The sequence below is a fragment of the Monomorium pharaonis genome, unplaced genomic scaffold (genome assembly GCF_013373865.1).
Source record: "Monomorium pharaonis isolate MP-MQ-018 unplaced genomic scaffold, ASM1337386v2 scaffold_226, whole genome shotgun sequence".
NCBI classification, from domain to species: Eukaryota; Metazoa; Arthropoda; class Insecta; order Hymenoptera; family Formicidae; genus Monomorium; species Monomorium pharaonis.
In genome coordinates, this window is record NW_023415501.1 from 1 (window position 1) to 25,000 (window position 25,000).

The 25,000-nt window shown below is 45.6% G+C and overlaps 3 protein-coding genes across 3 annotated transcripts; 1 reads left to right on the forward strand and 2 right to left on the reverse strand.

Moving 5' to 3' along the window:
* Positions 1 to 8,978: 8,978 nt before the first annotated feature.
* LOC105838665 (cytochrome b-c1 complex subunit Rieske, mitochondrial) lies at positions 8,979 to 11,191 on the reverse strand. The gene is made up of 4 exons (XM_012684384.3): positions 10,893 to 11,191; positions 10,475 to 10,627; positions 10,207 to 10,384; positions 8,979 to 9,474 (listed from the first exon to the last, which is right to left on the reverse strand). The coding sequence occupies exons 1-4, from the start codon at positions 11,098 to 11,100 to the stop codon at positions 9,186 to 9,188; spliced, it is 828 nt and encodes a 275-aa protein (XP_012539838.2). The 5' UTR covers positions 11,101 to 11,191; the 3' UTR covers positions 8,979 to 9,185.
* A 758-nt stretch (positions 11,192 to 11,949) lies between these two features.
* Positions 11,950 to 14,192, forward strand: LOC105838667 (coiled-coil domain-containing protein 43). Its single transcript, XM_012684389.3, has 3 exons — positions 11,950 to 12,662; positions 13,103 to 13,491; positions 13,573 to 14,192. The coding sequence occupies exons 1-3, from the start codon at positions 12,498 to 12,500 to the stop codon at positions 13,643 to 13,645; spliced, it is 627 nt and encodes a 208-aa protein (XP_012539843.1). The 5' UTR covers positions 11,950 to 12,497; the 3' UTR covers positions 13,646 to 14,192.
* A 95-nt stretch (positions 14,193 to 14,287) lies between these two features.
* Positions 14,288 to 22,068, reverse strand: LOC105838661 (dual specificity tyrosine-phosphorylation-regulated kinase 4; the record flags this gene model as incomplete). The annotated part of the gene is given in 8 exon segments (XM_036294421.1): positions 14,288 to 19,273; positions 19,472 to 19,601; positions 19,723 to 20,038; positions 20,129 to 20,267; positions 20,351 to 20,509; positions 20,721 to 20,819; positions 21,177 to 21,393; positions 21,915 to 22,068. Coding segments are annotated over 8 exon segments (1,692 nt in total), but the record flags the coding sequence as incomplete, so codon positions are not given.
* Positions 22,069 to 25,000: the final 2,932 nt, after the last annotated feature.

The window sequence follows — 25,000 nt, forward strand, 5'->3', positions numbered from 1 at the left end:
CGAATGGAGGTCGTTAGCGGAAGGTTCCGCCCCGCGGGAGCTATGCACGTTTTTTCGAAGCCGCAGACGACACCGGGGAGGGAAATTAGGTGGAAGAAGCAGAATGTACGATCCCCGTTTTTCTGACGCCACGAAATAAACGCGACTTCCATCAAGATACCGCTACGCGCATAATGCATGCACGACGACGTGCCGCCACCGTTGCTGCTGGTGCACGTGCACGCATTTCACAGAGGCAGAAACAAAGGAAGCGTTGAAATCACGGTATATGCGCGTAATAATGGCCGGGAGTTTAACAAGCGCGCAAACTGTAGTTTCATAGAAATAGTTACAATTTTACGGAAGATTAATAGCGTAAAGCAATTAACATGAGAATACTGTATGCACTTGAGTTAGAATAGTGAGTTTCAATAGAGAGTATAAATCATAAGGTAAACATATTTTAAAAACACATTCGAAAGAAAATACAAGATTAGAATTATTTTATGCAGGTGTTATTATTTCGCTGAATTTATGGCGGTTATGTACATTGCGTCAAATTTTGTATATGTATATTCGATCGCATTAAACTCGTATAGTGATTCTGATAAGTATACTTATCTATGAGATGCACAGTGCAGTATAAAATATTAAACAAAAACATTTGAAATAATTAATAAGAATAAAGTTCTTAGTTTCTAAAATAGTAGTAACAAAAATAAAATGAGAGAAACACATGAAAATAACTTTATTTTCTTTTCCACTGACGTTTTAAAACCAAGAACGTTTTGATCGTTTCACCAACCATCAGACGCTATTCCAAAAAATTCACTGTTTCACACCAGCGTAGTCGCTTTTGCGAGCGAGCTTTACATCCCTCCTTCTCGCAAGCATCGCACCGCCGCTGTGCCTCAAGTTCAAAGCCGCCCTCGCAAACTCCCACGCCCCACACGCATCGATCCCCAAGAATTGCAATCAAAACAAACAATCAGCCGCGGAAACCTGGACCGAAACGGCATCGAAGCTCGTCAATACAACGCGACAGGTGGAGGAGGCACGACACAATAACGACAACAATAACAGCAACAACTGGTCGGCCGTACCTGGCGGATGAAGCCACCATGAATTGACCAGGGATGGTCGTTGGTTGCTGGGGCCCTCACCAACAGGGGCATACATCCTCCTCCGACTACGTCACGCCCGTCACTGCCACCCCGGTACGCGGCTGCACCCCCAACTGCCTTCGCAAGCTCGCGGCCGGCAGCCACCCCTCCAGCGATCGCGGGATTCTAGTCTCTCTCTCTCTCTCTCTCTCTCTCTCTCTCTCTCTCTCTCCCCCTCCCCCTTCCTCAAGCGCGCGCGTACGCAAGAGGGTTGCAAGGTTACCGGCGTTCTTCCCTTCTCTCGCCCCCGCGTCCACCCTCGCGCATCAACCCTCGCGCGCGTGTTCGCTATCGTATCGTTCGCCCTTCCTGCCGTTCCTGCCGTCCTCCGAAGCCTCCCTCGCCTCACAGCCCGACCAACCCCTCCGTCAACGACGACTCCGCCAACCCCTCCCTCCCGCGGGAGAGCTGAGAACACGGAGCACACCACTGCCACTGCCACCCCCGCATCGTTCTCCCGGCGCCCTTCCTACGCAGCCACGGCCATCACTTTCGCTGGAAAGTCCTCGGAGGCCGTTAGGGAGCTGCCAGGGCTGACGCTGCAAGGGGTGGTGCGCGACCACGACAAACCTTTCTTCCTCCTCTTCTGCCTTTTTTTCCTCTTTTTCCTTCACCTTCTCTTTCGCCCTCACGGGGAAAGAGAGATTCTTTCGCGCAATCGATAAAATAATTTAACTACCGACTACCGGATAACGAAGAGCGGAAGAACCGGACGCGGCGGCGCCGCCGAGGAATCGACAAAATAAGCTCGTTGCTACGTAATGGACACAGCAGAAAATGTCGAAGAGCACAAGACGATAGAAAGCTGAATATACGATCGCGGCCGATTGGCTTATCGACGAAGTCGCGGTGCAAGTAAACAGAGTTTATGCTCAAGGAGAAACAACTTCAAAAATTCAGAAACGTAAAAATGCCAGAGAATAAACAGATATATTTCTATTAATTGCTTTGTCACATACAGATTATTGTTCTCATAGATGTAGAAAGAACGGTTTTGCTAAAGAATCTAAAAATTTAGCATCTTACATAATTTTCGAAATTTGCTAGAATATCAAAACTTTTTGCATCATTGCTCGTCATGCTTGAATTCCCTTTAGAATTATTTTGATCCAACAAAAATATTTGAGAGATCTGTATCAAGCCAAATTTTCAGATACTTCAGCAAAATCGTTTCTTTCGTGTAAAAAGCTACTTTAACATTTTTCATAATTTTAAACGTGAAATATAAGTTGTATTTAAAAAATCGAAATACAATCTTCTTTTTTAAGATTTATTTCGATAGTCGGTGAATCTTCGCGGGCTAGTATGAGAGTTTCAAGTTATCCTCTTGTACAGTACAAAAGTCCCAACATGAATTTTCATAAACGCGCGATATGGCTTCGGTTGAATTAAATATTTATGCGCGACGGCGCGGTTATACGGCCGCGATCGTTCTTAACGACGAAGGGTCGTGCATCTGCATTCGTAATTATCGTATATACGCAAACGCGGGCTGAGCTTTACGAAATCTTTCTAACGCGCTCGAGGGAAGCGTATCAGCCACGTTCTAATCATCAAGATTGGAGGCAGGCGTATATAGACGTGACACTTGTCCCCTGCATAAAATTTGTTAGTCAGATTAGGCAGGTGACTCTGAATGCGTCCTCCTCTCTCGAGCGTGGAGATGCCGCCAATTTCGGGATCGATATAAGACTCGCTGCTACATTGTGCAGCGCGCCGACCTACGCCGACGATGTATGTAATATGAACCGTGTAATATTTTACCTCGCCTATAAGCGTGTAATTTGCATACGAGAAGTTTTTAATAGCGTAAGAGTATATTTTAACTGCATGTTGCAGGAATCGGTAATGCGGGACATTGAAAATAGAAATGTGCCTCGCGTAGGAAACATGCAGGTGCAAAGTTCATTTCAACGCGGATTCAAAGCGTAAAAAGAAAATGCACGTAACATTTGCATTTGACAATCGATAGTCTATCGAAATACAAGGAAAAATGTCACGGATATAATGACATTTGTCAGTGACGTTTTCTTTCGTGTTCGAGAAAATCTCGAATTGATAAGATTCTTGCCGAAATAGAAACTCTCGGAATGCATATATATATATATATATATTATACATATATACGTACACTGCGCGGCTTCTAGGATGGCTCCATAAATAATCGACACGTTCCTGGGAGTAGCTCGGGATGGAGGGGAGAACAACCTTGCAAGCCCTCAAACTCCGTTGTGCGTGCGTAGCGATGATGGTGGGGTCTGAATTTTTGGAGGTAGAATGGCCAAGAGCACGAAGGGGGTTGAAGAGAATGATAAAGGGACCGAGGGGAAAGAGGAGATATCGGCGCGAGAGGGGAAACGCGGAATGGCGGCAGGAAGCGAGAAGAGGAGGAGGAGGAGGAGGAGAAGAAGAAGAGGAGAATAACGATGAGAAGGAGGAAGGGGAGGAAAGGGCGGCCAAGGGGAAGAACCAAGCAACCTGCACCCGGCAACAGCCCCCGACCTCGGAAGAACTAATCATTAACCTCCTTTCACCCTCCTCGAATGCTACCGCTCTAACTCGACCACCTTCGCTTCACTTTCACCTGCGCCTCTCTTTCTCTCTCTCTCTTTCTCTCTCGCCTGCCACCCTCTCTCGCGCGCCCCTTCAACCGCCCTCTTCACTCTCACTTGTCCTTCCTCCCTCGGTCGCTCCCTTCCCTTTCCCTTTCATCCAGAGCCTCCCTCCGTTTTCCCTCTTCCCTCTTCTCCGCCCCCTTTCTCATTCGCCCACGCTGCGCCGGGTTGTGCGTTTACGATTACGATTACCCGCGCTCTCACTTTCGCCGCCTTCCCTTCGCGGTCTCGCTTTCGATCTCGGCCCCGTCCTATCGACCTCCAAACCTTGTCGCTACTTTCGGACTACCTAACGCGTACGACGCGATGCACGACGAAACGTCGCGCGTCGCGGCGCTTAAAGTCGAGGGTCTCCTCTCAGCCCCGACGACGATGCGCGGCCGCTGAAAGAAGGCAACGGCCGTTATTTGTGGTACGTTATTATTTCCTCGAGGGGTGTCGCCCGTCGTTGCATAATATCGGAAGACAGTAGTAGGTTTCTCTTTCCCTCGTAAAGACGAAGGGGACGTTCGATCTCTGCCGTCGGAGAGCTAAAGACGAAGGCCGCGGAATGTATGATTTACCGGGAGGAGAAATTTCAAGAAACAGTCCCAGCTTTCGTCCCGGATGATGAATAATTCACCACCTCGAACATTTACCTCAATATGAAAAATGCAGCACTATATCGCGTGCCAATATTTTAATGTATAATAAATGGAAGTCACGTGCGCGCGCGACCCGGCAGTGTCCCTTCGAAAAATTCATTTCGTCGATATCTTAATAAGTCTCTAAATTGGGAAAACATCGTAGATGTATTCCTTAATTTAACCCTTCCTAATTACATTTGTATCGTCATGGAGGACACGGCGACACGGAAACGCGCGTGTGCTTTCTTAGCGATAATCGAATTTAAATAATTCAGCAGGCTGTCGAAAACAGGCGGCTGACAGTCACACAGGTATCTTTACGGGCAATCGATGCCGCGGGAAGTTTGACGTCGAAAACACGAGGCCGGGCGCTACACGTATCAAATTACACTATTTTCTAGGACTACGTGGCAATTGGCCTTTATCCGCCACCGTATCTTGATTTATGTGCCAAGTTCCTAGACGATAGGATCGCGCGCGATGTGGTGGTAGCGCGGGTAAGGGCGATATGGCAATATGGCGTACAAAACGTGCAACGCGCACGGCAGAACAAAAACCCCGTGCGAACGGGTTATTATGGAAATGTCGGAAAAACGACGAAAAGGGCGAACGAGGCCCGTCGAGGCGTAAACGAAAGGCGTAACAACTCTTGAGCGATAAATTAGCTCACGATAGATTCAGCCGCTGATGAACTTTCGACCTTTCACGGATAACGCCCTTATCGATTCATTGACGCGATGCGTAAGGAAAGAAAAACGACGCTCGTCTATCTTATTTCTAATACATTATGAGAAGATTCAATCTCTCGCGAGAAGGAATGCGAGGAAGGTGACGTTTCGCATTTTATATCGAGCGCTGTATGAATAGCGCGATCAAAAAAAGGGGAGGGTGGAGGAGGGCATCACACGCCTACTCGAAACCCTTCGTGTGTCGTCCCGTCGATTCACTTTTCTATGTAGATTCCTCGGATTAATAGCGTTCGCGAGTTGTAGATCGCCTGTAAATCGTAACGCGGCTCGCGAAGTACGAAAGCGCCCGCGTGCGAAGGTTGAAGTCAGTGGCAGAAGGGTGGCAGGCCAAAACGCGCGAAGAGGGGGCCGCGGGGGGACGAGGAGGGGCAAGATGCAACGCACATCTATTGATTCTCCTCCAGCGTGAAAGCCCGCGTGTTGCGGCGGGGTTCCGCTCGCGCTCTCTCTCTCTCCTTGTCCCTTTCCCTTTCGCTCTTTCTCTCCTTCTCTCCCCGTCTTTCTTTCTCTCGTTACGACGCACGCAATTTCGCGTGCGCGCACGCACGCACGCACGCACGCACGCATGAACGCAGGAGGGAGAAACGAGTGCGCTCCGTGGATGCAGGGCACAAAGCAGCGAGGAGTCTCGTCCTGCGCCGTCGGATGACGGAGGCGAGGACGCGAGGCAGAAAGCGAGAGAAAGAGAGAGAGAGAAAAAAACCGAAAAAGGGAAACTGGATCCTGCGAGAGAAGACAGCACAGAGCTCCCTTCTTCCGTGCGCGCGCGCGCGCGCGCCGCACTCTCGCGCGGCCGCGTTTTCTCGCTCGCTGACGCATAAGAATTAGAATGCCAGGAACCCGACGACATTTGCATCGCAACTCGTGCCCGCTCAGCCTTTGCACTTGCAACTTTCTTGGAGGATCTTTTCACCATGGGGTGGTAACGATCGTCTTTGCGAATAACACACGTACACACACATACGCATACAACAGGGTAGTACAGTCTCGGTCAGAACAAGGTTGCGAGGGGTGGCCGAGAAGGGTGGCGAGAGATCACGCCGAAAGAGAGCACATATTCGGACAATTGATCGATGGGGAAAAAATACCGGGGCACGCGCGTCATACTTCCGTTGCATCTCCGACGATACTTCACGATAATGTAATTAACACGACGATATATACGGTATATCTCGCCTGCGCTTCCTTTCATTCCGTCGCGATTGAGAGCTGCGTATCCTAATTTCTAGTGAGCCAGTGGTGGCAGGACTTTTACTATTTAAATTTTATTAACGTCCTTTTATTACATTTCTTTCGCATTTCACTTTAAAAAAAAAAATACAATTTTGATTGTACGATTCAATTGTCTACGGTGTATCAAGAATCAGAATGATCATTGGTCCGGCTGCTCTAGCTGTGAGAATTTTTAAATATGCATCGGACCGAGGACAATGATATTATCCTTATTTACGTAAATAGAAATGTAAAGGTCAGGCCCGCGTACGGAGCATCACGAGTGACACGATGATTGCTTTTGCAACCGTTAGCGGAATGCAAAGCACGGCTTCTCACGTGTACGGAAATCATCGCATGTCCCAGGCGTACAGATACACAAACACATCGCCGGCATACACGGCTCGATACCCGTGTTACCAAACAAGGGACGAGAGAGGCGAGACATACATAACTGGTACATCCTCATTGAACGGTTATCATCGGGACACCCCGGTGCTGCATATTTAAAATGTGTATTCGAACACCGTTTCGGTTCATATAATTTCCAAACTCGTCGTTAAATCCAATCTTACAGTATCAATTATCGGCGAAAGGCTACCAGATGGAGCTTGGCGAGACTAATTAACTTGATTAATTAATAAAACTTACGAGCGTACAGTAACATTACCACAAACGAGCCGTGAATCCGTCGATCGTTGTGTAGCCACTCTCGCGATTATTTTTGCAGGCAGCAGGTTGAAAATTACACGTTCTTAACGTTCCGACGACAAATAACGTCAGCCTGCTACCTGGAATCACTGTTGTTGTCGACGCAACGGTGCGTGTGTCCCCGTGTGCTTTCGAAACGAAATATGCGCATCGAACACACAAGGAAGGAATGCGATATCAACACACCGCGGGGCAATATAAGTCACGTGAAGATAGAAAAAAAGAGAGGCCATTCTTCGAGCTTACTTCGACATTTCGCGGAAAAACGGGAGCCACCGCCTGGCACGCGTGAAGGAGTCAAATTGAATTGGGAACAAAGTTCGCGCGAGTCGCCCGGAAAACTTATCACGTTCCGAAAAGTAATCGCGCCCGAAAAAAAACAGATACGCGCTCTTGATGCTTGCTTCGCGTTCGACGTGTCGCCCGAATCTTGGAAAAGTAAGAAAAAGAAAGGTGATACGTTCAAATCGCGATATGCGTTTGAATAAAATTAAGTCAAATTAAATTCGTCGCCGAGCGGAAACATATCCGTCCGCTGGTGTTTCCTGTCGTCGAACCGTTGTGAACCTGTCAATGCCCGGCAACTGTACGCGACTTCTCAAAATCCGAGATTCCGCTTACAAAAAAAGAAAAGAACAAAAAGAAAAGAAAACAATGACTTTCAATAGAGAGAAATCTGTACTACTCACCGGCAATCGGCTGAGCGCGCGCTTCCTTGCGTCTCCTTCTCGCCTGGATGACGGACCTCTCCTACTCCCTCGGCGTTTCAACCCTTTCCACGGAGCGGAGCGGCGCGGCTCGCTGACGGCGCGCGACCGGACAATACATCTCGTCGGCGATGCGTCGCCGGCGGCGGTTCCGAGTGTCAGTTCCGGGAGAGCTGAGAAAGACAGAGAGAGAAGAGAGAGTGAGACGGATAGTGGGGGGGGGGGGAGTCAGCTGGTCGGCGAGGGGGTTAAGGCGCGCTCGCGTACGTAATGTGTACGTGTGTTGCTGTATACGTAATGTATTTTCCCGACGACACAACAAGTATACGAGCGACGACGCCGCCACTCGCCGGCCGGCGTATAATAATTAAACACGTCTAACTTCAAACTCTATATGATGGTGTAATGACGACGACAACTATCGATTATACCGCGCGCGAGTTCTCTTCTTCGTCCGTACGCTGCCAGCAGCGACGAGGGCGAGGATCGAGGTGAGACCGGCAGCGATCGCCCGGCGATTACGACGATGACGATTGTCGCCGGGCCCCGCGCCGGCAACGGGCGGATTTCGAGCCGCACCGCCGATCGCTGGCGCTCCCTCGCGGACGCGGCGGCATCGCCGCGACCAACCCCCTGTTTCGAGTAGCGTTTTACACCACGGGTAGCGGGGGCAGATGCGTATTGCGCGTAGATTTGAGGGGATGCTCTAGCGTAGAGTGCGAAAGTGGCCAATTTTTGGCATCTTTTTTCTGGGAAATTGTGCTGCATGTATTCTTCTGTGCTTTTAGACACCTACCTGTATATGTTTAGTAAATATATACAAACTTGTTAATCTTTATCTTTTGTAAATTTAAAAGTATCAATTTTTTTATTAAAATAAAATTTATTTAGATGCCGCAATAATATAATAATTCATATTATATAAACAGATGTGCATTGAATAGCTTCTTTAATTCCTGAGAAAATTATAACAGAGAAAATTAATCTAAAAAAATGTTTATTTTTAAATTTACGTACCATAAAAGTAATAGCTATGTCAAAATTTGTAGATATTTAATAAATATATATTAAAGGTTTAGAATATGTGCAGTAATTTTTTCAATTCTTAAAAATAGATCAACTTTTCGCACTCTATAATACTCTCTTAAATAAGACTTCCAAATAGCAATTGTCTAAGTAAATTGTAACTCTGGTAAAATCAAGTGATTAAGCCGTATAAAGAGTCATTTAATATTTATTCTAAATTCGATACAGTGGCCGCGCCTCAGCAAATGTTTGAACAAAGGCTCCATTAAGTCACAAGAAATATACAAAACACATTTCTCTTATTTTCATCGCATTGAGAATAATAACAGGGTGTCACGCGTGCCCATGGAGCATAAATTATCATAAATTATTTTATTATTTGACTACAGATATCGAATTAACCAACAACGAGTAGATTGTCCTCGGTGAATTCATAGGGTGGCACTTCGAGGTTCAGCGGCGCCGGTCCTTTTCTGATCCTACCGCTGGCGTCGTAGTGAGACCCGTGGCATGGACAATAGTAACCGCCGAAATCTCCCGCGTTAGCGATGGGCACGCATCCCAGATGCGTGCAAACACCGATTACGACTAGCCACTTGGGATCCTTCACGCGAGCGCTATCCTCTTCTGGATCGCGGAGATTCACAACGTCCACCTTGGCTTCCGTCGCGATTTCCGATTGTATTCTTTAAATTTCCATAAATATAACGTTTATGTTAAATGCAAACGTTCTCTTATGGTAAACAGTGTTGTCAGATAAAAAATATTTATAATAAAAATAATAACAAATTAAGGTGTACATATAAATCGGTTGCAATACAATTCCTAAAAAATATTAGACCTTTATATATTTATTTTCTCCAGAACTTTCTTCAAACTTTTTATTTTCTCAAAATTTTCCAATAATAATAATAAAACTCCAAATAAATATGTAGTAATTTATACAAAACTATGCTCTATGTATAATTCAAATCTCTATGTAAAAATCAAAAGGATCAGCAAACGGTCGTAATAGAGATTTAGTGTTCAAAAATATTTATCTTGTTGATTTTATATACATTTTCTAATACTCCAAACTACAAATGCTAATAGAAGTAATCCTTTTTACAGTAGGTTCTTCACAGGATTTTAAAATATTGATCAACATTATTAACATAAGTATTAAAGATGTTCATTAGTATCAGTATTATTAAATTATCAATTGTGTGTCTCAGGACAGAAAGTAACAGCACACCATTTAAAGAAATAGAAGAAATATGTATATAAAATGATCTACGAATTGTTATTGGACGGCAAGATTAAGATCTTGCTGTGACTGTTAATTTTCTCTCAATTTGAATTATGTTAATAAATCTAAAAAATTTGGAAGAAATTCTCAAACCTGCTGACAAGTCATCAAGCAGATATATCGATTTTACCTGTGTCGTACAAACAGAGGTTTTCCACGCCATTTGAAGACAGCACTCTTGCCCTCGGGGATACTGTCAAGTTTTATCTCGATCTTTGACATGGCAAGTACATCAGCTGATGCACTTAGCATACCAACGAGGTTGTGAACTACAACTTTCGCGCCGTAGACACCTGCCACGGTACCACCTAGATATGCAAAATTAAAAACAGATTTAGATTTGTGGTTTGTCATCGCCTATTTAAAAATGTATTCTCAAATATTCTCTGTGTACTTGCCAGCTGCAATAAGGTAGGAGACACCCTTGCGATTTGGAGCGCTGTCCTTTGACTTTGTGCTTGGATCTCGTACTTCATCTTTGCGATAATCTGAGAAATCTGGCCACTGAATGTCGGTGTGTGCCAAACGCCGCTGATGTATCTGCGTGCTAACTGCAATGACACAAATTCAGATTATATCATTGCTCTGAAGTTTGAACAAGGAGAAATTTATATCTATAAAATAAATTGAAACTATTTCTTGAAGCAGCTTTGCAAGAGCAACTTCAACTGATAGCACAGTGACCTGCGAGGTGCGCATATATCGATTATATAATCGCGAATAAAACGTGAACATATCAATCCGATTTACTATTACGGAATGCAAATTTCTGCGTGACGTTCGTGATGCAGAACGAGTTAAGACGTGAACACGTACCTGCGACTCCCGAGCTCACGCACAAGACTCCGGTAATAAGATCCTGATAGGCAGTCTGAGGTAGTTGCCGTTTGACGGGATCGAGAACAGAGATTTTCGGCCTGCATACTTTACTGGTCGCGACCACGGGGAACCCACCGTTCGAGACGGCTGTCGCCGTCGCCTTCAGGAACGGCGAGATGGTCGTCGACTTCGAGATCACGTTCATATTTTACAGCAAACACGTCCGTGACAACGAACGATACATTCGTGAGGCAACGGGGAGCACCACCATATTGCGCCCGCGACAGGTCGCTGCGATCGGCGCCAAGTGTCGTGTCGTGCGATCATCTGACGATGCGCGGCAGTTTTAAAATTTAATCTGTCGCTTTCTCTTTCTTTTCTTCTTTTTTACTTCTTTTACGCTACGCGGAAAAATTATGAGATATATAAAAAGCGTTTGATTTGCGTTCTTAAGAATTACATCCTTTCGGCTATAAAATTAAAAATTGTTCAAATTTTAAAAATAAATTTTTACACGAATATTAGATTTTATTGGTATATGTAAAAAGTTGATTTAACTTGTAATGCTGCTTTCTCAACTTTATAAATAGGTACTGCAAAATGCAATTTTATAAGACTCAAAAGTAAATAAAAAAATAAACCATCTTTTAAATCAACAGGAGAATTACACTCCAATTTTACATATAGATAATTAAACAGAACAAACTATGAAATTTTTATATTTTGAATAATGCTTTAAACAGGGTTGGTCAAAATTATGTTTCTTTTAACTAGACAGTCTGCTTTTTTTGTTTAAAACATGTTTTTAATACTCCAGAGATGTTTTAAACAGCATTAAAAAGGATCAAGTTTGAAACAAAAAAAAAACTTTTTAAACACATTACTTAAGTTTTATACATTATAATTATTTTAAGATTTAATTTTATTTCTATATGTAAAAATTCAGTATTATCTATATAGTATTATACCATTATAATTACATAAAATATAAAAATATCTTTGTTCATGTAAATTTTGTAGTTTCTACAAATTAAAAAGACAGAAAGTTAAATCGAGATTGAAGTTAATCTACGTTGGGGCCTTAATTATTACAAATTCTCTTTCGCTGGATTGCGCGAGAGAAAAATCTACGTCGCCGTGAGTACACGCGCGCGCAGTTGCGATGCGTGTGTGCCAAGGTGCGCACGCTCCGGATATGCGTTCCAGAAACGGTACGGCATCCGCGACGTCGTGTGCATTTGTGCAACACAGCAACGGCACGCGCGACCTCAAGATACACCTGTACCGAGTATCTTACGCGCGCCCCGAGATCTGTGCCTGTGTAGGAGCAGCGAATAAGATCCCGAGCGCCCCTACGACGATGTCCGCGCCGTCGTGGAGATGACCAGCTCCGGTCGTCGCCGGCGAGTCACGTCCCACGTCTCGCGGAAGATGTGACCGCTCCAGAGAACGATCGCAGAGGCGTCATCGCGGCAACGCGCTGCGCGTCTTCCTTCCTGCCTTCCTCCCTTTCTTCCCTCGCGCGGCAGTCAGAGTGCGCGAAGAGGCGGCCGGCGAAATTAGAGCGCACCGCGCTAACGAGGCGCCGGAGGACGCGGAACGATGGCGGTGGCGGCGAGCTCCTTCGACGCCTGGCTCAGCAAAAAGTTGCAGGCGCTCAATACCGACGAGGGTGTCTTCGGCACCTATATCAGGGGTATCCTCGAGGGCGACGAGCCCGAGGATGAGAAGACCGAGGCGCTCGAGAGTATACTCGCGGGTGTAACGGTGAGTGAATGGCATACGCGCGCGCGATTACGAACTGTGTTGAGGTTAAGGCGCGCGCAACCGTCGTATCGGCATCAGCCGGTCGGGAACAGTTGCGAGTTTGCTCCGCGTGCTCCGAAAGTACGTGTCTTTGATCTACCGCACGCTCTTCTTCAGCGAGTCTGATGTGCGCGCGCACGTGTCCTAGTCGGTTCGTCGCGCGGTATAATTGCTCGATGTCGTTTTCGTTTGCCGAAACGGCCTGAACCGATCAGGATGATGAAAAGATCATAAAACTTACGAGAAAAATAAAGCTCGCGTTGATCCTCGATAAAATCTCTGTGATTTTTAGTTCACATAGACACGTCTGGGATATTCATTCTTGTTTCTGTACTCTTGCGAGAGATTACGCAACTTTTTTTTTTTTTACGATGTGCAGAGCTTTTTCTCTCTCGTTACAGGAGGATAATATCAGCAAGCACGTTGCTGAGATTCTAAGCGCATGGGCAGAGTGGCTGCCAGCTGAAGAAGTGGCCGCAGCATCTGCACCGACCGAAGACGTTGATGTCAGGCTGGCAAAAATGCTGGAGTCACAGAGTTTACCCACGACGACGCAGAGGAGCTACACAGAGGAAGAGAGACGAATACGGGAGGCTATACTAGCACAATACAGTCAAATGTCTGACGAGGACAATAGCGAAGGAGATGGAGAAGAGGATGGTGCGAGCGGTGGAGACTGCGGAATAGAGAAGAACTTAAACGCAGCTACTATCATACAGCAGGAAAGAGAAAAGAGGGAAAAGGCAAAGTTGGAGAGTCAGAAGAAGAAGGAAAAGGACAAAGAAGATAGGTAAATACATACATAATGATTGATTCCTAAGAGATTCTTTTGGACATAAATATATAAAATTTGAATTGATTTCTATTTCAGAGAGAAGCAGAAACAATTGAAAGAAGAAAAGAAGGAAAAGAGAAAAACTCAAAAGGGAGAAAGACGAAGGTAGCATCGAAACAGGAGCGTTGGAGGACTTTGAGATTATTGACTACATATATGCCTGTGGTATTCATATATGTCTATCTATATTGTCGTGCATGCAACGATCTCCGACAGTTATTTATAAACCAGTCATCAATCTTATATTTTCATTAGAAGAATAAGTGTGTAGCGTCCATCTGTCGTTAGAAGATGAATTCAGTATGAATGCATATGTTTATCGTCAAGGAGCAGTATATATAATGTTGAATCATCCTGTGCCTTCTGTCTCTCTAAATTCTTGTTTTTTTTCCTTCAAAAAGGGTTTGTTACTTATTCATCTTCTTCATTCTCACTTCTGACATTCTAACTTCGTAATCTGTATTCAGAACTCGCATCTATTCTCACTAGTTAGAATTAACAAGGAAATAAATCGTCGTTGTTTAGGTATCGATAAACAATAATTCTGATTACCGACTTATCCTTCGCTCATCGATCTGCTTGGCGCATTTCGTTGTATCTCAATCAAATGATGTATTTAATACGAGTATGTTTAAATAAACTATTTAAATCGCTGATCTTGGTAATTCAATGTTACAAATGAGAAGAAGAGAAATGCAAGGAAGATAACAAAGTGCGCTCCCGTTGCATTTGTATACATATTTTTTTATTAGTTATATATTTACACACAAGATACCGAGTCGAAACCGAGTCATCTTGGTATTGCATTAATAATGAAAGACAAACGCAGTAAGATAAAAACAAACGAACAAATGATACAAAAGATGATGCTTTAGTATCGTATCAATATATGTGTGTGTATATATATATGTATATATATACACATATACATACGTACATACATACATACACATATACATATACTAATGTCATTATAATAATCATTTATTATTTAGCAATTCTCTCGTTTGCTATAGTTAAGTCTGGGCAGAAATTGACGAACTCGCACGTTTATAACAAGACATCCACAATTGAACGCCAGATTACAAATCACTCTTTGAGTGAACCTTCTCGCGCACTCACATTTTTATCGAAATCGTTTTTTTCTCCACAGCTCTTTTCCGTGCCTTTGAAATATCTCTCACTTCCGCGCGGATCCGCGTACCGAGTTCTTCGTCCCTTGCGGTCCCGAAAGAGCGAAGCGCGCGCGCACGTGGCCGTTTAATAATCTAAACGATTTTTCGTCGCGATGCGCATCCGTCGGGATCATTTTACGCATTAGCGCGAGCTTCTCGAACAAGAGACACTCCCTCGTCGCTCGCGTCTCTATCATCTAATGAAAACTTACTAGCGCGTCTCTAATACAAACGCGTAACTCTATGATTGTCCTACTAAAATGATCTACGAGGCTCGGCCGTCGCAACGATGGCTCTTCGTGATAAACGCGCAGCAGGGCCCTCCTTGTCGGACGCGTTATCCGTCGCGGGAAAGGGAGAGAAATCACGTACGCACGGTTATACTTAATTTAATTCGATAGCGTCTAATCGCGTCGTTAAAACGCGTTAATTAGTTACACACTAACGGATATACGCCGCGCGCAACATTCCTTCGCTGAAACTCTACTCTTTCTCTTTTTTTTCCCCCTCTCTGTCGCGTTCAAGTGAGATGTGCGTGTACGTTCGGAGCACGTTCGTTACATCCTGGACTAGAAAAAGCGACTGTCTCCCTTTTCCGTCCACGCCGTATGGAGAAATCGCGGCGTACGGCAATGACTATTTACGAACGACGAATTGATCAGGAAGTCGAGTAACTTTCAATCGAAGGACATGAATTTTTGCGGATTTTCGCTGTTCCTCGGATGGTATTGAAATAGTACATGCTCTGCCCTTTTTCTTCTTTTCGCTTTAGCTCTGGCCTCATCAGTGTCAGTTTTCACTCACGGTCTAAACAGCGATCTCTATGTTTTTTCCAAAAAACAAGGACTCGGTTTGAGTAGAGTTAACCGATGTCGGCCAAATTGATCACATAGTGTGTATCTTTCGCTGTACGAACATCATGCTTCTCGTATGTTTCTTTAGGCGTACGCGCGACACATGCGTGCCGAGTGTGCACGTGGTCTTGTATAAGTGATAATGCACGTCACACGCAGATTATACAACCGTCCCATTTATACAGATACTATAATTTGATCCCGCTGTATACAATAGTGAACACAACTAAAAACTTAAGACTGTACAATTGAACAGTGTTTTTCTTTTTATTAGAGGGCAGCGAGGCACAGACTCCGTAGATCAGAGTCGCGTGTGTTCGCAAACGCCCTTCTTTGGGCCCTTCTAAGGCCCTTTGTCTGTTTTTTCTCTATCGTATCCTAGACTTAACTTGTTTTGTCCTTGCGCGTTTCCACGCCTCACGTGTATAATGGTATATATATTTATATAATAGATATATGTGCATAATCATACGTTCACTCTTTCTTTCTCACTCTCTTTCTCTCTCCAAAACGAGTCTCCCTCCCTCTCTCTATCACAGACACACACACCCTTTCTCTCTCTCTCTCTCTCTCTCTCTCAAATACACACGCATACATGCACACGCAGTCACATATTTATTTTATACACAATTTGATATATCTCGTTCCCTAGAAATCACCTTATAGACATCACTCTCAATTTTTTTTCTTTTTTTGTTGATGGATTAATCGAACGAAATGCTTACCCGAGATTTCGTCGTTATACGTCGATGCGATTACTCGAGAGCAACTGCTACGAATCCGCCACAGATATCATGTATCGTATATAATATGCACTACTTCGTCAGTCGTTCGTTCGGGCAGATTCGCCGCATACGAATAATATAATTTATATATGTAATTCTTAATATTATTATATACCTCCGCTCATGTTTTATTGGCCATTCACCGATTATGTCGCGCGATACCACTACATTGGTTGGTACGATATTAATTGTTTTAAAAGTTCGTGGGCTAAAGTGGGACTGTTTGTGTGACGGCAAGTCCGGTTTTATTTTTCGTTTCGATTATCATCGTGAGATGTTCAATAACTTTTTGCAAATTAAATAATGTCAACTTCACAAAAGAACAAATTTGCTAAAATGTAATAAAAGTAAGGCGACATATCGATTTGCAGAACAAACTATTAGGAACAATTTCGCCATGTTTCCGTTAGCAATGTAAAATAATGATTTATTTCAGTCTCTTGTATGCGATCATAATTTGCGAGTATTAATATTCTGCTCCAATCAATTTTCAAACCGTGACAGTAAAATTTACATTTTTAGTAGAGCCCTTGACGATTTCATTACGTATAATAGGACCTTTAAGAGAAGCATGCAAAAAAAAACCAGAAGATAACGTTCCATGCACGGTGCAAGCTCGAAAGCAGCAAACAGTAGAGCGTGACGCATCTCACGTTTCTAACATCATAATGATGTAATTATTACGAGCTCGTGTGTCTTGCGAAACTTTAGAATGGGTACGGGCACATCGAACAATTACCAAGTCTAAAATTAACCTAACATTATAATACTATACAATACGTTTTTGTTTTTTGTCAAATCCTCTGCATATATCGCGAAATGCTCGTGATAATTTCGAAAAGGCGTGTCAAATTATAAATCACTAATTAAGGAAGCTACGAGCAATACGTAAATAGGTAGTGCTATGAAGGCGGAGAATCTCACGGGCCGTTAATCAACATTAATTAATTAATTTCGACGTAATAAAGCATGCGTTACGTCGCGCAGACTATTAATGACAACAGAAGAGTGGTGTAGTGGCGTAATAGGGGCAATCACTTAAAGTTCACTGAAAATCATCGAAAATTATCGGGCTACTTTTCTTTACGTATCCATAGTAACTAGCATACTTGCTGTAGCTGTAGCTGCAGCAACTGCTGCTGTTGCTTCAGGATTTCTTCGAAAATACGTAAATAAAATCTGTATATGCCTACATATAAGTAATGTTAACTCTGCCATTATATCGATGATAATCCACGTTACTTTTTACGTATGCCGCTATATCTTTGCGGTAATAGTAGCGATATAGCGATATAGCGATTATTACAGATAATAAGAAAATAATGATTAATAGTAAATTGAAATTATTATATTAGTGATCGTTACTTCTTAATATCAGAGAGATCTAAGTAAGACAGTGGTAGTTTAATATCACAATAAGACTACTCAGGCCTCGTTAAACTGGGGCACGCTTCACGTGTTAGTTACTCCTCGCCTTGACGCTTCGTTATTAATCGCGCGACCCTGTGTTGGTGACACAGGTCTCAAACGACTCAGGTCTTCACGGCACGACCGTAATTCGATGGTAATCCCCGACATTACGCCGCAATGTCGGGGCGAATCGTTGTTTGAACGTAATGTGCTTCGCCTGGAGATCCCCTCGCTTCTTTATCGTTTGCCACGATACGTGCATCGTATCGCGCCGCTTGCACTCGCGTAGTTATCTATAAAGTATAATGCGCTACTATATAGTATACTTTCCGATTGCATTCACTCGAGCTTTTTTACCGATGAAAACGCCGACAAAAACGCAGCCCGACGATAAATTGGCTCTCAAGGCTCGTTGACGACAAGGCAAATAACGCATTCTATGCAAACTTTCAATTGTAATTTTTTTTTATACCTATCCAAGATTTTTCGTCACTTATCAATTTCGTGCGCTTCATAACATGCGCGAGAAAACAACATTCGAACCAGATAAGTACTATGGTCCATGTCGAAAGGTGATCGGTATACATTAACATTGCTAGTCTCCTCATCGTAGGCAGCAAGTCTACGTTTTCCGCGAATAACTACGATAATGCGCGCGTGCACGAGAGTTCGTTACGATTACCTGAGTGACATTGGATCGCCAGAGTCCATGAGAGCACGCGACTCGATCACGCGACCGCTATATTGCTGTTCGCGTTATGTCCGCGCACTCTTCTCCCATCGTCAGATCGTCATTTTGGCCTCATAGCTCGATACATGCCGAGACTAGAGACTCTGCATTTAAACTAGCCATTTGGCATCGAGAAACGTCAGACTGACCAGCCAGTTCTACACGCGCTTTTTATTCAACTGCACCCGCTCTTGACATACGTCAAGCGATCTACGCACTCCCCATGGCAGTGCAAAGAGCGAGCCTTTTTTGTCGCGTCGGTTACGCGAGCAGCGCGTTTAGAAGTGGCTGGCGCAAACCCGACTTCACAATATCGGCGGCAAGAATGTGCCTGAGTCGTCGAGATTCGGGTCTAGGCTCGCAACGATATCGCCGGTTGACGCGTGTCTTGATGTCGCTGTCTGCGTGCTGCTCGCCAGGGCGTGACTGCTCGCGCTGCCATTCAGCTTGCTCTTTACCATCAGCCCGCCGCCGTTGTCGGTGACATCGGTGCCCGTGGAGACCTTCTGTACGTATTTGCGGCCCTTGTACAGCCGGTACGGTGGATCTTCCATCGTCGTCGCCCGTTGCCGCGGCGCGCTCACGGTCACGCTCACTGTCTGCGGAGCGTGCGCGGATTCCCGCGCCGTCTCGACGCTCGTCGTCGTCGTTGTCGTATTCGCGCTCGCGTTTACTGTCGACGAGGCTATCGCCGACGACCACGAGGAACTCACGTACGAAGACGAAGTCAACCACTCGTGACGCATCGCTTCGTCGGGGGTCATACGCTTCTTTGGATCCCACCTGATTGTATATGAAAAATCATTTAGTATAAAGTTTTACGAATAGGGGAATTCGTAAGATTTGGAATAAAAAAACTTCCCCTAAAATAATTTAACTGAAACAATTGAAAATTTTAGTTTTTTGAAAATATAATTGCAAAATTAATCTTGTCAATGTATAATACAGAATTTTCGAATAATAAATCCACCAGAAACTTACTCGAGGCATCTGCTAACGAAGTTTACAAAGAGCGTGTCAGAGCATCGAAGCGCCATTGAGAGGTTCTTGCTACCTGCCCATCTCTTCTTACCCTTGCTGTTTGTCACGCATCGCGGACTTCCCTTTTGATCTGCAATTATTTTAAACCCGGTTCCATGAATATCACGGTGCGCGGCACGCCCGCTTTTATCTTGAGCGGGGACACTTTTGCCTCCGAGAGTTTCCAGGACTCGCGGATATTAATAGCTTACCGAAAAACAGCCTGCGACGAGTGGCGTGATTGATAATGTGCTCCGGCGGCAGACCGAGGACCTCCATGATGCAGGCGAGCTGTTCTATCTCGTCCTCGCCCGGAAACAGCGGATAACCCGTGTACAGCTCGGCTAAGATACACCCTAGACTCCACATATCGATCGGTGTGCCATAGGGAAGACCGAGAATCACTTCCGGACTTCTGTAAAACCTCGATTGTATGTACGTGTAAACGCGCTGGTGGCTGTAACACGACGAACCGAAATCGATGACTTTGATCGAGCTGCTGCCCCGTTGTTTCAGCAATACGTTTTCCTGTAACAATGACAATGTATATCAGATTACGCCACTCGGGATTAGCGTGAATAAAACATGGCTGTGCGCCCGCTCCTTGATGTTACTCACCGGCTTCAAGTCACAGTGAATAATGTTCTCTCGATAGAGCAGTCTCAGGCAACTGATTAGCGAGTTCGCGAAACGACGGATTAGACTCAGGCTGAATCCTTGATAATTGTTCTTTTTGATTAGCTCGTACAGATTCAGGCTGTAAAAGACAATTTCGTTCGTTTAATAAATTTTCGTGAACCGAGCCCTCCCTTCTCCCTGACTCTTCGCTTCATCGCTCACCTCATTAATTCGAAACTGATGCAGAGGTGATTCCTGAAATAAAAATATTCTAGCATGTGTATCACATTGTGCTGTGAGTTCGCCTCCAAATCCTTCTTTCTCAAGTGCTCCAAGATTCTCACTTCAATGAGAGCCTGATGATGGAATCTCTTCTTGTTCCTGCAAGGTAAACAGTGAAAGCTGTGTTTAAATAAAGAAACGACGCAATTATGCTCGGAAAGCGGACGCGTCCGGAAAAACGCGTCGGATGTATCGGACATTATTCATTGCGGATGCGTTGCGTGTTTTTTTTTCTCTCAGATCGTAGATCAGACCGCGAATGATCTGAGTCATTGCGAGATGAGTGTGTGCATCAAGCGTTTCCGCGTACCTGATAATCTTGATGGCGATGTGCTGTCCCGTTTTGTGATCCAGCGCTCGGATCACCTGACCGAAGCTTCCCTTGCCGATCACCTCCAGGATCTCGTATCTGAGTGCACACAGGTTTCGAATAATTTATACACGTGCGCAGAAAACAACACGCGAGCAACGGGAACTACATATATATAAGAAAAGCGAAAAGAAAAGCGCCGCTCGCAATTACCGCTTCGCGAGTTTAGACGCAACCGTACGCGCGGCTTCTCAACCGCAATTTCTCTTCCCGTGAGTAACGACGCACGGAATGCACGCAAGTGCGCGAGATTCCATTGCCGGCCGTACGATCTCCCAGCTCGGTACTCGGCGTATGTACTCGGCGACACAAACATCGAGCGGCGATAACAATTAAAGAGAAGAGGGAAAGGTCGCGGCAAAGGAGAATTAGCGAATGGAGGATAGGGGCGCTCACCTGTAGGAGATGTGATCGTGCAGGACCTTGTTGTAACTGCCGTTTTCGTCGTCGTAGCCGCCGTTCTGGGAAGAGACCTCCTCGCCGTGAATTTTGTGAGCGGAGAGGCCCAGGTACCAGATCTCCGAGTACTTCTCGATCTCGGCGCGCTCGAATTCCGTCAGTCTGGAGCCGTAGTACTTCACAGCCTCCTGGGGCGTCATGGGCAGTCTCCCGGCTATTTTTTTCGCGAAGAAAAAAAAACACACATGAGGCAGGCTGCGTAACTTCAGGGAGCCCGTGAGCGAGAAGAGTTACGTAAGTCCCCCGACGGATCTCGTAAACTCTTTTTTTTTTTGTTTGTTCTTTCTTTTCGCTACGGCGCGAAACATCTTTGCAACGGTACATAAACCCCACGCGCGTGTTTTCCCTTGATTAATTTCAGCTACAGAAAGCGCTTAATTTAAACCGTGTAAAGCTGTACTTGTTCATTCGCGAGATTCGCGCGCGCGAGAAGGAGAAGGAGGATGAATAATATCTCTCGTATATGCTCGTATTGCTAGCTATTCACGGCTGCGTAACAGCGCGTTCCACGTACGCTCGAATACGTATCCTCGATGTATCTTAAATACGCAATTCGGTCGACGGTGTATTAAGTGATAGCACGACTGGCACGTTTCCTCGATACTTCGCGCCGCATAAGGTATCGCGATCATTTTCGCAATCATCATTTTCGTAGAGTTTTTCTCACGCACATACCGTATACTTCGGGGGAAGTAGCGCTGATGGGTTCATGCAGCGGCATATTGTGGATGTTGTTGCTCGTGCTGTTAGAATTCGCATTGTTGTCCGTCTTGTCCACTCGTCTCGGCTTACTGTGGAAGAAAGCGATGGGCTCGTGCAGCGACAATTTCTGAAACAAACAAGAGAAGATTTACATACATCGATCTAGAGATTCATCACGAATAGTCACCGACACCGATACCGTCTGTTTGCTTATTTGTGCAGGACTCGAATTTTCAAAGCCGATATCCGCGACAGTGAGCGAGTTTCTCAGAAGAATGAACTGAATATTCATCGCAATTCCAGCGCGAAATACATATATAATTGATTAAGTGGCGCATATTGAGAAAGTAAGCGCTGAAATTTTCAGGAGAGAACACGTTCAATTAATTTTCGCTGAAGGCTCATCCCCAAACTCGAAGGAAAGTTTGACGTGAACCTTTCGAGAGATCCCCCCCGTATATATCGTATCGATATTACCTACGTCGAACGCGTATCTCCTTTTTCCCCCCCGTTGCTTCCGCACGTTTTCTCCGCCACAATTTTATCGACGCAAAGAAATAAACGAACTGTGATTACCCCGCGCTCGGTTTTCGCGTTAAAATTGCCCGAATCGCTTCCGTGGCGATCAAAGCTTTTTTTTTTCCACGTCGTGAAAGCGGCGCGGCGGTGTGATCTCTTAAAAGAAAGTGGCACGCACGACGAATCGCGCATCGGCGTGTCCACGTACACATGTGTGGGTAAGACCGTGCTGACCCCCGATTTAACAAGTTTAACGACACCGAGAAGTGACTCGGACAATTATTTCTTCGTTGCCGAGGGAGCCATTAAAGCGTTTCGTCGGAGCGGAGCGGCGACGCCTTTCCGTCGTCAGCCAAGTAGCAGCCAAGGGCAGTCACCGGTCGCGAATGCACCTCGAATGACAATCAGGCTTGCCCGCCTGCCGATGTTGTTGTTCCCAGTTCGCGCGGCGTCGCTCGGGGGAGGCCTCTCTCTAGCCGTTCATTAGATTTCCTCGCGCGTCTTTCCGCCGGCGTTAAATATTTATGGCTGAACTCCGGCAATCGATTTCGGGCGTCGTTGCCAACTCCGAGTGTCCGGCATCCGGAAAGTACATATTTAAGAAGAATTATCCCGACATAAGTCAGCGGAACGTGTGTTTAATGGCAGGGCGATAAATTTATCGCCACGACTTGCAGCGCGACTTCCGACGTGGGTCAAGCACCTCCTGAACCGACGATGTTCTTTACAAAATCACGTATAAACGTTTTTATCTGAGATTTAAAGACAGCTTTCCTTTCCCGCCTGTCTCAGACATTCATGCCGCATGAAAGTAATATCGAGAAAAGTGGCGAGTTTATTTATTCACTCGCAGATGAGAGAGGGGCAAAAAAAAAAGGAGAGAAAGAGAAAAGCAAGCGTTTATTTTCGGCCTTTAAGTATCTTTGGAAACAGACACTTCGCCGAGGTGGAATACCGCACGCTCACCTCGCTCCAGATGTGTAGCACTGTTAACAACATTTACGCGTGACGTTATGAGAAAGTATCGAAGTTACGAATGCACTCGGTATGAATATTCAATAGCCCCTGCATATCGCTCGGCTTACTGACGTTTGCGGCTTCGACGTATACATTGCGAACGTATATAATTTTCTACACGCGAAATATATTCGTGTTGGAATACCAAGCGCCCTTTTCAACGCGCTTGAAGAGCGCGTTTAACGATCGCTGTATCTCAATTAATGCCGATCACTCTGAATAGATCGGTTGTCGCGCGAGTGATAGTTAGGTGCTACGCTAGGACAGAGAAAGAGAGAGAGAGCGACGCGCGATTCGGCGCCAATTGATCAGGCAATTAAGATCAGGCAAATGTTGGGCATAAATTCCCATTAAAGGGTCGCCGGACGGTTCACGAGCGCTCGCGCGTCCTTGTTGGCATCTCTCTAAGTCTTCTACATCGCTTCGCGTCTACGCAATCGCGTCGCGAGAGAAATGATTCAATCGTGACGCGGACCGATTTTTCACGACGCCCCGACGCGACGTGGTGTCCATCTCGGTCATATGAACGAGATCTCTGCTGCGTGTTAATTTCGCGCGCGGTGAAATCCGCGGATCCAAATTAAAGTACGGAACTGAGAATGAATGGAGCTCGTGGTGGAGGCCGCGGCTCTCTCCCCATCTTTCTCGTCTGACCTGATGTAATGAAAAATTATTATCGCTCGTTGGACGACTCGGACCGGCGATACGCGGATGCATTTCGCGCGGAGCGAGAGGGGCGGAGGCATAAATAAAAAGTTGCGAGTGAATAACCGTGCGGTCCGGAGGCCGCTCGTATAAATTGTAATCTTACGTTTCCCTCGCCTCTCTCTCTCTCTCTCTCTCTCCCCCGCCTGATGTGGCTGATCGATCGCAGCCTGTCGCACTCTCTTTCGCGTCTCTTTCTCTCTCTATCTCTATCTCTCGGTCGACCAAAGGAGGCTGTTTGCCGCCAAGCCCCGACGCGGCAGGTCGAGGCATGCTTAACGCACGCATAAATAACACGCACGAATCGCGCGGCCAAGACTCGCGTAATGAATTCGCCACGAGCCAAGCTCGTTTTGACCCTCGGAACTCGAAAATCCGGGGACGGCGACGAGAAAGCCGACTGGTGACAATCTCGCACACCATCACGAGACGTGCCGTTGAAAATAAATAAATAAAACTGTCGCGCGAAAAACCTCGCGATTTTTAGGAGAGGCGCGAATACGAAAGGGGCGGACACGCGCGCACAGCGGGGGAGAGAAATTTCCCCAAGGACGCTCGGTTTCAGGACAGTAAACCGTATTGCCCCCCCGGATCTCGCGGATAGGTACATGCACTATACTCCCCGTGTGTATCCCGGTCGTGTTATGCGGTTTACCTTGTGACATCTCTCAACCGCGCGCGCGGCCGCCTTTCTAATGCAAGCCGCGTGCGCCAACGCCGCTGCAGCTGTTCACCGCGATTACGTATGTAGCCGCAGCAGCAGCAGCAGCAGCAGCCTGGTGTATGCACCAGGATACGTGGGCGTATCGGTATCTCGG